Raw genomic sequence first — 14,761 nt, 5'->3', positions numbered from 1 at the left:
AGATATATATATATATATACACAGTTGAAGTCAGAAGTTTACATACACCTTAGCCAAATACATTTAAACTCAGTTTCACAATTCCTGACATTTAATCCTCGTAAAAATGCCCTGGCTTAGGTCAGTTAGGATCACCACTTTATTTTAAGACTGTGAAATGTCAGAATAATAGTAGAGAGAATGATTTATGTCAGCTTTTATTTCTTTCATCACATTCCCAGTGGGTCAGAAGTTTACATACACTCGATTAGTATTTGGTAGCATTGCCTTTACATTTTTTAACTTGGGTCAAACGTTTCGGGTAGCCTTCCACAAGCTTCCCACAATAAATTGGGTGAATTTTGGCCCATTCCTCCTGACAGAGATGGTGTAACTGAGTCAGGTTTGTAGGCCTCCTTGCTCGCACACGCTTTTTCAGTTCTGCCCACAAATGTTCTATAGGATTGAGGTCAGGGCTTTGATGGCCACTCCAGTACCTTTACTTTGATGTCCTTAAGTAATTTTGCCACAACTTTGGAGGTATGCTTGAGGTCATTGTCCATTTGGAAGACCCATTTGCAACCAAGCTTTAACTTCCTGACTGATGTCTTGAGATGTTGCTTCAATATCTCCACATAATTTTCCTACCTCCTGATGCCATTTATTTTGTGAAGTGCACCAGTCCCTCCTGCAGCAAAGCACCCCCACAACATGATGCTGCCACCCTCGTGCTTCACGGTTGGGATGGTGTTCTTCGGCTTGCAAGCCTCCCCCTTTTTCCTCCAAACATAATGATGGTCATTATGGCCAAACAGTTCTATTTTTGTTTCATCAGACCAGAGGACATTTCTAAAAAAGTACAATCTTTGTCCCCATGTGCAGTTGCAAAGTGGCTTTTTATGGTGGTTTTGGAGCAGTGGCTTCATCCTGCTGAGCGGCCTTTCAGGTTATGTCGATATAGGACTTGTTTTACTGTGGATATAGATCCTTGTGAAGATGCTGGAGGAAACAGGTACAAAAGTTCCTTTGCTGTTGTTCTGGAATTGATTTGCACTTTTCGCACAAAAGTACGTTCATCTCTAGGAGAGGGATGCGTGGTACTATGCGTGGTACTATGGTGTTTATACTTGCATACTATTGTTTGTACAGATGAACATGGTACCTTCACGCATTTGGAAATTGCTCCCAAGGATGAACCAGACTTGCTGAGGTCTACAATTGTTTTTCTGATGTCTTGGCTGATTTCTTTTGATTTTCCCATGATGTCAAGCAAAGAGGCACTGTGTTTGAAGGTAGGCCTTGAAATACATCCACAGGTACACCTCCAATTGACTCAAATGATGTCTGTCTGTAAACAATTGCTGGAAAAATTACTTGTATCATGCACAAAGTAGATGTCCTAACCGACTTGCCAAAACTATAGTTTGTTAACAAGAAATTTGTGGAGTGGTTGAAAAACGTATGTAAACTTCCGACTTCAACTGTATATAAACCCTGGATTGCTGATATATATATAAATAAATAAATAATATAATATATAAATAATATATATATAAAACATATAAATAATATATATAAAACATATAAATAATATATATCATTGAACCGAACAGTCCATGTGTCCCAACATGAGTCTACTCTGTTTTGGTATGATCTGGTCAACTAGACTGGGACTCCCTGTAGTAGGCAGGGCTAAATCAAATTCAATTCCATAAACGTTATCCCCAATTGTTGTGTGGCAGTGCAGATAACATAACCAACATACACAGTGTACAAAACATTAAGAACACCTTCCTAGAAATGTTGTTGCCCCACCTTTTGCCCTTAGAACAGCCTCTACTCGTCGGGGCATGAACGCTACAAGGTGTCGAAAGCATTTCACAGGGATGCTGGCCCATGTTGACTCCAATGCTTCCCACAGTTGTGTCAAGTTGGCTAGATGTCCTTTGGTTGGTGGACCATTCTTGATACACACGAGCTTGAAAAACCCAGCAGCATTGCAGTTCTTTACACACTCAAACCGGTTCCAGGCACCTAGTACGATACCCAGTTCAAAGGCACTTAAGTTATTTGTCTTGCCCATTCACCCTCTGAATGGCGCACATACACAATCCATGTGTCAATTGTCTCAAGGCTTAAAAATCCTTCTTTAACCTGTCTTCTCCCTTTCATCTAAACTGATTGAAGTGGATTTAACAAGTGACATCAGTAAGGGATCATAGCTTTCAGCTAGCCAGTCTCATGGTACTCAGTGTACATACCAACAAGACAGGAGAGACTGTTACAAACAACAACCACACAGACAAGCACCCACACTGGTCTAAGTAGAGTGGACTCCTGGCATCCATACAGAAGGCCTAGAACATTCCAGAGGCCTATGGGCCCAGCAGAACACAAAATTAGATCTCTGCCTCAGAAAATCTGATACAAAATCACAGAAAGGCTTAATACTGTGGACCGACAGCTGACCTGGACGGACGCATTCATGACTTAAGCCTTATGTGATGGTGAGATTATCAAAGGGACCAGGGATTGACCTGAGGGTTATACTACGAAGAACGCTAGATCTACTCAGGATTTTCTAAAGCTAGCCAGCTTCAGTTAGCTTCACATTCCAGCTCAGGCTTCAACCATACTACGGCGGTGGATATCGCTCATCCACCTGACGCCAACTCTAGCAGGCTTGTAACTGCATGTGCATGTCGCACACGGTTAGTCAAACGCCGAACTCTTCTCCGAGACAATGCTGAAACATCAATCCATGTGCGAGTCGATGACATTTTAATTTGTGCCAAAAACAACAAAAAAGAAAGTTATCTTGCAAATTTAGCAGGCTATGGTGTGAAATAGGATTTTAGAAGGGCCGTCTTTACTTTATTACTTATTGTTGATGCAGTCTTTGGTGTGCACAATAGATTATTTTCCCACCCATAATTATATTAAGCATAAAGTCTTACTGTGCAGGAAGTTTCTAATTCATTCTGATTACTCATGTGTAATATGATAGGTAGTTTAAAATCATTTAAGATTAAAAAAAACATTTGATTCATCAAATATTTAATCAGTCATCTTCTTCAAATGAAGGAGATGATGACAGAATCTTTGCGAGAGGGAGGAAAATTACCTAATTGGTCCTCAACTCACGGCTCAGAGACTTCATTCATGATAAATGGAGTTAGCCCCGAGTTAGCCTGCCCCGGAGCAGGTTAGTTCTGAAGAATTCGTTGCCATAGAAATTTAATTCAAGGCAACACACAGTATTATATAGAGCCATGATCAAAAGGAACTCCCTTCCATCTCAAATTACTCGAGCAAACAGCAAAATTAGCTTTAAAAAACAAATAAAAAACCACTCCTCTGTCTGACCTAGTTATGTATACTGTATGTAGTAATGTATGTATGTATGCATATAGGTCTGTAATGTCTATGTTCATGCTTTTACATTTTATGTAAATTGTTTAAGTATTTTTGTCTGTAATGTCTTTATCGTTATGTCAGACTAGCTAATGGAGATCCCAATAAAATCGGAAAAATCCACATATACGTCCGTTTCTCTCTCTCACACACACACACACACACACACACACACACACACACACACACACACACACACACACACACACGCACACACGTTTTGTTACTCAAGTTATATAATGTGGCAGAAAATTCTTTGAGAAATTGTTTCCTTTCATTGATGCAATCTAGAAGCCTGATGATGCCTGTTCATTCTGAATATGGGGACTGTGGGCAGGTCTAACAGTAACTAGCATAAGTTGTTCTGTACTGTATGTGATGTGTATGTGACAGTGGGTAGTACTTACCGAGCATACGAATGTACAGAGCGGTCTGATCTGAGCTGTCATAAGAGATGGCCCCTCGTCTCTGGAGAGAGGAGAGAGAGAAAAAAAGTTATTTTTTGCTAAACATGAATGCTTCCGAGACAGTCAGTAGAGCACCAGAGAAATATGTAACGAATGAAATGCAACAGTTGAATAATACAGGTAGTGTTGGCCTACTGGTTACTAAAGTCATTTAGGTGAGGTTCATGTGGTTAATTTTGTTCTGCGGAGGACTGCTAGGCTGCTGATATGTTGCGTTAAACTAATAGTTTCCTCATCTGTATGGTAGTGCGCGCGCACACACCCACCCTCTGTTTATCAGCTGGTGCGGGAAACACACATGCTGTGTACCCACACGCAAACACTCACGTGGAGAGTGTTTGTGTGGTGTGTGAGAGATATGGTGTGAGAGACTGTACTGTGTGTAGAGCAGGGCTTTCCAACCCTGTTCCTGGAGAGCTAGCCTCCTGTAGGGTTTCGGTCCAACCCCAGGTATAACTAACCTGATTCAGCTTATCAACCAGCAAATTATCAGAATCAGGTGCGCTAGATTAGGGTTGGAATGAAAACATACAGGACAGTAGCTCTCCAGGAACAAGGTTGGCGAGCCCTGGTGTAGGGGAACATGCTGCTCCAGACAGAGTTGAGTTGTCCATCTGGTAAAACCTTAGACTTAATTACACCTCGTTTCCCCCAGTAATATGCTCCTTGTTACCGTGACGATAGAGCAAAGCTGCTTGCTGATTAAGACAGCAGCAGAAGACACTCCCACTGATTCTCTAGGCTTACCAAGCACGAGAGATGGAAAGAGGGGGGAGGAGAGAGAGTGAGACAGACAAGAACATACACAGAAAAAGAGAAAGTGAGACAGACCAGGCATTCCTTCCGACTGGGACTGAGGGTACGAGTACTCATACAGTCAAAAGATGGAAAACATTGTCTAAATTGAACAAAAACGTAGACCTAGGACAATACTAGATCATCCTATGTGTATATACAGTTGAAATCGGAAGTTTACATACACCTTATCCAAATACATTTAAACTCAGCTTTTCACAATTCCTGACATTTAATCCTAGTAAACATTCCCTGGCTTAGGTCAGTTAGAATCACCACTTTATTTTAAGAATGTGAAATGTCAGAATAATAGTAGAGAATTATTTATTTCAGCTTTTATTTCTTTCATCACATTCCCAGTGGGTCAGCAGTTTACATACACTCAATTAGTATTTGGTAGCATTGCCTTTAAATTGTTTAACTTGGGTCAAACGTTTCAGGTAGCCTTTCACAAGCTTCCCACAATAAGTTGGGTGAATTTTAGCCCATTCCTCCTGACAGATCTGGTGTAACTGAGTCAGGTTTGTAGGCCTCCTTGCTCGCACACGCTTTTTCAGTTGTGCCCACACATTTTCTATAGGATTGAGTGAGGTCAGGGCATTGTGATGGCCACTCCAATAGCTTGACTTTGCTTTCCTTAAACTATTTTGCCACAACTTTGGAAGTATGCTTGCGACCAAGCTTTAACTTCCTGACTGACGTCTTGAGATTTTGCTTCAATATATCCACATAATTTTCCTGCCTCATGATGCCATCTATTTTGTGAAGTGCACCAGTCCCTCCTACAGCAAAGCACCCCCACAACATGATGCTGCCACCCCTGTGCTTCACGGTTGGGATGGTGTTCTTCAGCTTACAAGCCTCCCCCTTTTTCCTCCAAACATAACGATGGTTATTATGGCCAAGCAGTTCTATTTTTGTTTCATCAGACCAGAGGACATTTCTCCAAAAAGTATGATCTTTGTCCCCATGTGCAGTTGCAAACCGTACACTGGCTTTTTTTTTGTGGTTTTGGAACAGTGGCTTCTTCCTTGCTGAGCGGCCTTTCAGGTTATGTCGATATAGGACTAGTTTTACTGTGGATATAGATACTTTTGTACCCGTTTCCTCCAGCATCTTCACAAGGTCCTTTGCTGTTGTTCTGGAATTGATTTGCACTTTTCGCACCAAAGTGCGTTCATCACTAGGAGACAAAATGCGTCTCCTTCCTGAGCGGTATGACAGCTGCATGGTCCCATGGTGTTTATACTTGCGTACTATTGTTTGTACAGATGAACGTGGTACCTTCAGGCATTTGGAAATTGCTCCCAAGGATGAACCAGACTTGTGGAGGTCTACAATTTTTTTTCTGAGGTCTTGGCTGATTTCGTTAGATTTTCCCAGGATGTGAAGCAAAAAGGCACTGAGTTTGAAGGTAGGCCTTGAAATACATCCACAGGTACACCTCCAATTGACTCAAATTATGTCAATTAGCCTATTAGAAGCTTCTAAAGCCATGACATCATTTTCTGGAATTTTCCAAGCCTTTTAAAAGGCACAGTCAACTTAGTGTAAGTAAACTTCTGACCCACTGGAATTGTGATACAGTGAATTATAAGTGAAATCATCTGTCTGTAAATAACTGTTGGAAAAATTACTTGTCTCATGCACAAAGTAGATGTCCTAACCGACTTGCCAAAACTATAGTTTGTTAACAAGACATTTGTGGAGTGGTTGAAAAACGATTTTTAATGACTCCAACCTGAGTGTATGTAAACTTCCGACTTCAACTGTATAGGCCTAGTATGTGTATGTTGGTGCCTGGCCCTACTCAGCAGGTTGCAGTAACATGAGGACCTAACCAAGGGATATCCTCAACCTCCTGTCACCCCAGCCTAGCTATCACCCACAGACAGACACTCAGGCCTGGGCACGGCCTTGGCTCACCTCCCCTTGCACGACACACCCCCCTCCAAACCTAGTCTCCAGAGAGGGGCTCCCCCCTCTCTCTCCCCTCCCTCTCTGCTCCCCCCCACCCTTCTGCATTTGCAGTGAAAGGTGGCAGAGCAAGAGCGGTGTTTATCGGACCATGAGGCATCCTGAAAATCAGTCTTCTCACAAAAATGTATGTAGCGTACGAATGGTTTGGCCTACAAACTATTATGACCCCTCTATAGAAAGGTGAGTCTCTCACAAACACGTACATGGATGCCCACCAGCCTCACAAGACAACCCCCCCCCCCCCCCCCCCCTTAAGTAACCATACCAAATGTAACATATCTGGGTACCCTGTAAGAATTTGTCAGCGAGTGGGTAAGCCAGCTCTACCATCCGTTCTATTGGGCAATATGCAATCACTGGAAAATAAACTGGGTGATCTCCCTTCGAGACTATCCTACCAACGGGAAATTAAAACTGTAATATCTTCTATTTCACAGAGTCGTGGCTGAACGACAACACGGATATACATTTTGCTGGGTTTTCCATGCATCGGCAGGACAGAACAGCTACGTCTGGTATGGAATATGTTCCGGGATTCATCCAATGGCATTGAGGAGTATACCACCTCAGTCACCGGCTTCATCAATAAGTGTATCGACAACGTAGTCCCCACAGTGGCCGTACGTACATATCCCAACCAGAAACAATGGATTACAGGCAACATCCACACCGCGCTAAAGGCTGGAGCTGCCGCTTTCAAGGAGTGAGACACTAATCCGAACGCTTATAAGAAATCCCGCAATGCCCTCCGAAAGGCAAAGCGTCAATAGAGGACTAAGATTGAATCCCACTACACCGGCTCTGACGCTCGTCGGATGTGGCAGGGCTTGTTAACTATTACGGACGACAAAAGGGAAACCCAGCCTCGAGCTTCCCAGTGACGCAAGCCTACCATACGAGCTAAATGCCTTTTATGCTCGCTTCGAGGCAAGCAACACTGAAGCATGCATGAGAGCACCAGCTGTTCCGGACACCGGTGTGATCACGCTTTTCATAGCCGATGTGAGCAAGACCTTTAAAAAAAAGGGTCAACATTCACAAGGCCGAGGGACCAGATGGATTACCAGGACGTGTACTTAAAGCATGCGTGGACCAACTGGCAAGTGTCTTCACTGACATTTTCAACCTCTCCTTGACTGAGTCTGTAATACCTACATGTTTCAAGTAGACCACCATAGTCCCTGTGCCCAAGAAAGTGAAGGTAACCTGCCTAAATGACTACTGCCCCGTAGTACTCACATCAGTAGCCATGAAGTGCTTTGAAAGGCTGGTCATGTCTCACATCAACACAATCATCCCGGAAACCCTAGACCCACTCTAATTTGCATACCACCCCAACAGATCCTCAATAAGTTCTACAGCTGCACCATGGAGAGCATCCTGACCAGTTGCATCACCGCCTGGTATGGCACTACAGAGGGTAGTGCGTACGGCCCAGTACCTCACTGGGGCCAAGCTTCCTGCCATCCAGGACCTATATACTAGGCATGTCAGTAGAAGGCCCAAATAATTGTCAGACTCCAAAACTGTTCTCTCTGCTACCGTACAGCAAACGGTACCGGAGCGCCAAGTCTAGGTCCAAAAGGCTCCTTTACTGCTTCTACCCCTAATCCATAAGACTGCTGAACAATTAATCAAATGGCCACCGGACTATTTACATTGATCCCCCCCCCCCATTTTGTTTTTACAGTGCTGCTACTCGCTCTTTATTATCTGTGCAGTCACTTTACCCCTACCTACATGTACAAATTACCTTCACTAAGCTGTACCCCCACACATTGACTAGGTACCCAACTCATAGCCTCGTTATTGTTATTTTAACTATTTCTTGAACTGCATTGTTGTTAAGGGCTCATAAGTAAACATTTCACAGTAAGGTCTATACCTGCTGTAGTCGGCGCACGTGACAAATAAAATTGGATCATACAAATGGTCCCAGAATTCCATTTACCATGTCCGTCTAGTCTATGAGACCAGGCTGCCCACACAGGTGACCACACAGGTGACGTCAATCGGCTCAGCCTCATTTGTATCCATGATTTTTACCATTCCTCTCCCATCCCCTCTGGGCTCTTCTCTCAAAAGGAAAAATGTAACACTTTGAAGCCCTTTTCTCCCACAATGCAGTATGTGTAGAGGCTGTGTAAACATCCATTTATTGAGGCTTAAAAATCACACATTACAATTAACAAAATGTCTAAGCAGGTTATGGCCTGGTCCTATTGTCAATTGTCCCATCTGAAAACACAGTCGTGTAGTAAAGCTATAGTGACCAGTTTACCAACCACTGTGACACACCATCTTATCTGTCACATGCGTCATAGACAATAGGTGGAGACTAACAGTGAAATGCTTACAGGTACTTTTTCATAGAATGCAGAGTTAACAAATAAAATAGAGACAAGGAATAAACACGCAGTGAATGAGACACACACACGGAGTAGAAAATAACATGGCTATATACAGGGAGTGCCAGTAATGAGTCGAGGTTCAGGGGTACGAGGTAATTGAGGTAGCTATAGGTAGGGGTAAAGTGACTAGGCAACAGGATAGATAGACAGCAGCAGCGTGTGGGGAGTGTATATCACGTCAGTATGTATGTATGTGTGTGGGCGTATGTACAGTAGTGTGTGTATGTATTGGGGTGTCAGTGTAAGGGTAGAGTCTAGTGTGTGCATAGAATCAGTGCTAAAAATATATTTTTTTTAATAAACTGTCAATGCAGGTACTCCGGGTAGCCATTTGATTAGCTATTTAGCAGTCTTCTTATGGCTTGGGGGGGTAGAAGCTGTTCAGGGTGTGGTTGGTTCCAGACTTAATGCATTGGTACAGCTTGCTGTGCAGTAGCAGAGAGAACAGTCTTGGAGTCAGACAATTATTTGGTCCTTCCTCTGACACCGCCTGGTATAGAAGTCCTGGATGGCAGAGAGCTTGGCCCTCTGTAGCGCCTTGCGGTCAGAGGCCAAGCAGTTTCCATAGCAAGTGGTGAAGGACAATCAAGATGCTCCCGATAGTGCAGCTGTAGAAATGTGAAGATCTGAGGGACCATGCCAAATCTTTTCAGCCTCCTGAGGGGGAAGAGGCAATGTCATGCCCTCTTCACAACGGTGTTGGGGTGTTTGGACCATGATAGATATAACTCTAACCACTTACAAACACAGATAAGGATCAGAGGGGAGAATCTCAATTGCATACTCCGTGTCCCCACTCCTCTCCAAACCTATTGGACAAGGTCAGAGAGAGGGACCTCTGGCTCTCATCCAATGGGTTTTGAGAAGGAAGCAAGGAGCGAGGCTGCAAGGAGTATGCAATTGAGATTCTCCCAGGTTTGTTCTCCTACAAGCCTACACACACTTACATTTTAGTAATTTAGTAGTGAGTGCACACATTTTCATACACACTTTCTCTGGGTGTGTCCGTCTCCCTCTGTCCCTATAAGTCTAAGCTAACATGACGGTGGCAGCCAATCCAAGGCTAATCTTTTACCATCTGGCAAACAGGCTTGAGTCACGGTAGGTAATGTGGAGCAGTATTTTACTGTCAACACGTCACTGTGTTTACACATAGCACCGCCACTTAGCGTGTGAGTAATAACAACCGTGTGTGTGGGCGAGGCACTCAGGCATATACAGAACGGCATCACACTCACAACACAAGGCTGGCAGCCTGATACTACCTTTGGATAAGGGCAAAGTAACATGCCCCGATAACCCACCTCACTGTAAACACAAACATACTGTACACAACGCTGGCATTGGCTTGGGCAGATGTTTGGGCTTTGTGTGCTAGTATGGTCACTATACCAATGTCACAGCTAAATGTGCAGAGGAACACACACAAAGATAAAACACAGACAGGCATAACCATACACAAAGACCCCAAACTAGTGGATATAACCTTCTTACTCACACATTCACAAAACATACACAGAGCTTTGGCTGACATCTGTTTGCCGGTGTCTAAGCTGGCCTGTATGGTCACTCATCACGTTAGTTAGCAGCCAACGGGCAGGATTACCCTCCACTCTACTAGAGGTCACAACCCCAGCACACAGATGTCAAAAAGGACGGGAGGGGTGTATACACACAGAGTACCGGTCAAAAGTTTGGACACACCTACTCATTCAAGTATTTGTTTATTTTTTACATTGTAGAATAATAGTGAAGACATCCACACTATCAAATAGCACATATGAAATCTGGTAACCAAAGAAAAGTGTTAAATCAAAAATATGTTTTACTTTGAGATTCTTCAAAGTAGCCACCCTTTGCCTTGATGACAGCTTTGCACACACTTGACATTTTCTCAACCAGCTTCACCTTGAATGCTTTTCCAACAGTCTTGAAGGAGTTAGCACATATGCTGAGCACTTGTTGGCTGCTTTTCCTTCAATCTGCAGTCCAACTCTTCCCAAACCATCTTAATTGAGTTGAGGTCGGGCGATTGTGGAGGCCAGGTAATCTGATGCAGCACTCCATCACTCTCCTTCTTGGTCAAATAGTCCTTACACAGCCTGGAGGTGTGTTGGGTCATTGTCCTGTTGAAAAATAGTCCCAATAAGCCCAAACCAGATGGGATGGTGTATGGCTACAGAATGCTGTGGTAGCCACGCTGGTTAAGTGTGCCTTGAATTCTAAATAAATCACAGACAGTGTCACCAGCAAAGCACCCCCACACCTGCTCCATGCTTCATGGTGGGAACCACACATGCAGAGATCTGTTCACCTACTCTGTGTCTCACAAAGACACAGCAGTTAGAACCAAAAAGCTCAAATTTGGACTCGATTGTCTAATGTCCATTGCTCGTGTTTCTTGGCCCAAGAAAGTCTCTTATTATTGGTGTCCTTTAGTAGTGGTTTCTTTGCAGCAATTCGACCATGAAGGCCTGATTCACACAGTCTCCTCTGAACAGTTGATGTTGAGATGTCTGTTAATGAACTCTGAAGCATTTATTTGGGCTGCAATTTCCGAGGCTGGTAACTCTAATGAACTTATCCTCTGCATCAGAGGTAACTCTGGGTCTTCCATTCCTGTGGCGGTCCTCATGAGAGCCAGTTTCATCATAGCATGCGATGGTTTTTACGACTGCACTTGAAGAAACTTTCAAAGTTCTTGAAATGTTCCATATTGCCTGACCTTCATGTCTTAAAAAGTAAATGGACTGTCGTTTCTCTTTGCTTATTTGAGCTGTTCTTGCCATAATATGGACTTGGTCTTTTACCAAATAGGGCTATCTTCTGTATATCTCCCCTACCTTGTCACGTCACAACTGATTGGCTCAAACTCATTAACTTCTTATGGCTGGGGGCAGTATTGAGTAGCTTGGATGAATAAGGTGCCCAGAGTAAACTGCCTGCTATCAGGCACAGAAGCTAAGATATGCATATTATTAGTAGTTTTGGATAGAAAACACTGACGTTTCTAAAACTGTTTGAATGATGTCTGTGAGTATAACACAACTCATATGGCAGGCAAAAACCTGAGAAAAAATCCAAACAGGAAGTGGGAAATCTGAGGTTGGCCTATCCAATATACAGTGTCTATGGGGTCATATTGCACTTCCTAAGGCTTCCACTAGATATCAACAGTCTTTAGAACCTTGTTTCAGTCTTCTACTGTGAAGGATGAGGGAACGAGAGCTGTTTCAACCAGGTGTCTGGCAGAGTGCCATGAGCTCACTCAGACGCGCCCCCGTGAGAGGTAGCTACGTTCCTTTTCGTTTCTAAAGACTAATGAATTCTCCGGTAGAAACATTATTGAAGATTTGTTAAAAAACATCCTAAAGATTGATTCTATACATCGTTTGACATGTTTCTACAAATTGTAATGGAATTTTTTTACTATGTCTGGCCTGCGCATTATGAATTTGGATTTTTGAACTAAATGCGAACAAAAAGGAGGTATTGACAAATTATGGACTTTATCGAGCAAAACAAACATTTAGTGGAACTAGGATTCCTGGGAGTGCATTCTGATGAAGATCAAACGTAAGTGAATATTTATAATGCTATTTCTGACTTCTGTTGACTCCACAACATGGCGGGTACCTGTATGGCTTGTTTTTGTGTCTATTGCATGGTGTGCTTTTTCCGTAAAGTTTTTTTGAAATCTGACACAGCGGTTGCATTAAGGAGAAGTTAATCTAAAGTTCCATGTAAAACACTTGTATCTTTTCTATCAATATTTATGATGAGTATTTCTGTAAATTGATGTGGTTCTCTGCAAAATTACCAGATGTTTTGGAGGCAAAACATTACTGAACATAACACGCCAATTTAAACTAAGATATAAATATGAACTTTATCGAACAAAACATACATGTATTGTGTTACATGAAGTACTATGAGTGTCATCTGATGAAGATCAAAGGTTAGTGTTATATTTTATCTCTATTTCTGCTTTTTGTGACTCCTCTTTGGCTGGAAAAATGGCTGTGTTTCTGTGACTAGGTACTGACCTAACATAATCAGATGGTGTGCTTTCGTCGTAAAGCCTTTTTGAAATCGGACACTGTGGTGGGATTAACAACAAGTTTATCTTTAAAATGGTGTAAAATACTTGTATGTTTGAGGAATTTTAACTATGAGATTTGTTTGAATTTGCTGCCCTGCACTTTCACTGGCTGTTGTCAAGTCGATCCCATTAACGTGATCTCAGCCGTAAGAAGTTAAAGGAAAGACATTCCACAAATTAACTTCTTCGGGGTAGGGGGCAGCATTTCCACTTTTGGATAAATAGCATGCCCAAATTCAACTGCCTGCTACTCATCCCCAGAATATAAGATATGCATATTATTAGTAGATTTGGATAGAAAACACTGAAGTTTCTAAAACTGTTTGAATCATGTCTGTGAGTATAACAGAACTTATGTAGCAGGCAAAACCCCAAGGACAAACCATTCAGAATTCTTTTTTTTGGGGGGGGTCACTGTCTTTTCAATGAGTTTTCATTGGGACACCAGATTTCTAAGGGACTTGTTTGCAGTTCCTACCGCTTCCACTGGATGTCACCAGTGTTTGGAAATTGGTTGAGGTTTTTCCTTTGTGTAATGAAGTACGGCCATCTTAAATGAGTCACTTGAAGTAAATTGTTTGAGGCACATTACCAGAAAAGTTGCGTCAGTTTGTTTTCTTTTTGTATTGATCACAGATCATCCCGTCTTCAATTTGATCAATTATTAACGTTTAAAAATACCTAACGTTGTATTACAAAAGTAGTTTGAAATCTTTTGGTAAAGTTTACATGTAACTTTTGAGATATTTTGTAGTGACGTTGCGCAAGTTGGAAGTTGTGTTTTTCTGGATGAAACGCGCCAAATAAATTGACATTTTGGATATATATGGACGGAATTAATCGAACAAAAGGACCATTTGTGATGTTTATGGGACATATTGGAGTGCCAACAAAAGAAGTTCGTCAAAGGTAAGGCATGAATTATATTTTTATTTCTGCGTTGTGTCATGCGTGCAGTGTTGAAATATGCTACTGTTTACTATTGTGCTATCATCAGATAATAGCATCTTATGCTTTCGCCGAAAAGCCTTTTTGAAATCTGACATGTTGGCTGGATTCACAACGAGTGTAGCTTTAATTTGGTATCTTACATGTGTGAATTAATGAAAGTTTGATTTTTATATCATTTTATTTGAATATGGCACTCTGTATTTTCCCTGGCTATTGGCCAGGTGGGATGATTGCGTCCCACCTACCCCAGAGAGGTTAAGGCACACCTGTTAATTGAAATGCATTCTAGGTGACTACATCATGAAGCTAGTTGAGAGAATGCCAAGAGTGTGCAAAGCTGTCATCAAGGCATAGGGTGGCTATTTGAAGAATCTCAAATATAAATTGTAACATTGATTTGTTTAACTCTTTTTTGGTTACTACATGATTCCATATGTGTTATTTCATAGTAGATGTCGTCACTATTCTACAATGTAGAAAATAGTAAAAATAAAAACTCTTGAATGAGTAGGTGTTCTAAAACTTTTGACCAGTACTGTATGCGATATTTCAGTGGTTTTCCATTTTTAATAAATTAGCAAAAAATACAAAATGAACCTGTTTCTGCTTTGTCATTATGGGGTAGTGTGTAGATTGATGAGGAAAAATAAAAGTCCTTTTAG

The 14,761-nt window shown here is 42.1% G+C and overlaps 1 protein-coding gene across 3 annotated transcripts in view; it reads right to left on the bottom strand.

The window, feature by feature from the left end:
* Positions 1-14,761, bottom strand: part of LOC139583420 (high affinity 3',5'-cyclic-AMP phosphodiesterase 7A-like) — a 44,638-nt gene that overhangs the window by 23,361 nt on the left and 6,516 nt on the right. For all 3 annotated transcript variants that reach the window (XM_071414487.1, XM_071414488.1, XM_071414489.1), the window contains exon 2: positions 3,801-3,861. In XM_071414487.1, coding sequence (XP_071270588.1) covers positions 3,801-3,861 — 61 coding nt within the window. The remainder of the gene's footprint in view (positions 1-3,800; positions 3,862-14,761) is intronic.

Source organism: Salvelinus alpinus, chromosome 8 (assembly GCF_045679555.1).
Source record: "Salvelinus alpinus chromosome 8, SLU_Salpinus.1, whole genome shotgun sequence".
NCBI lineage: Eukaryota > Metazoa > Chordata > Actinopteri > Salmoniformes > Salmonidae > Salvelinus > Salvelinus alpinus.
The sequence above is the reverse complement of the archived record's forward strand: the minus strand, read 5'-3'. Positions and strand labels throughout refer to the sequence as shown.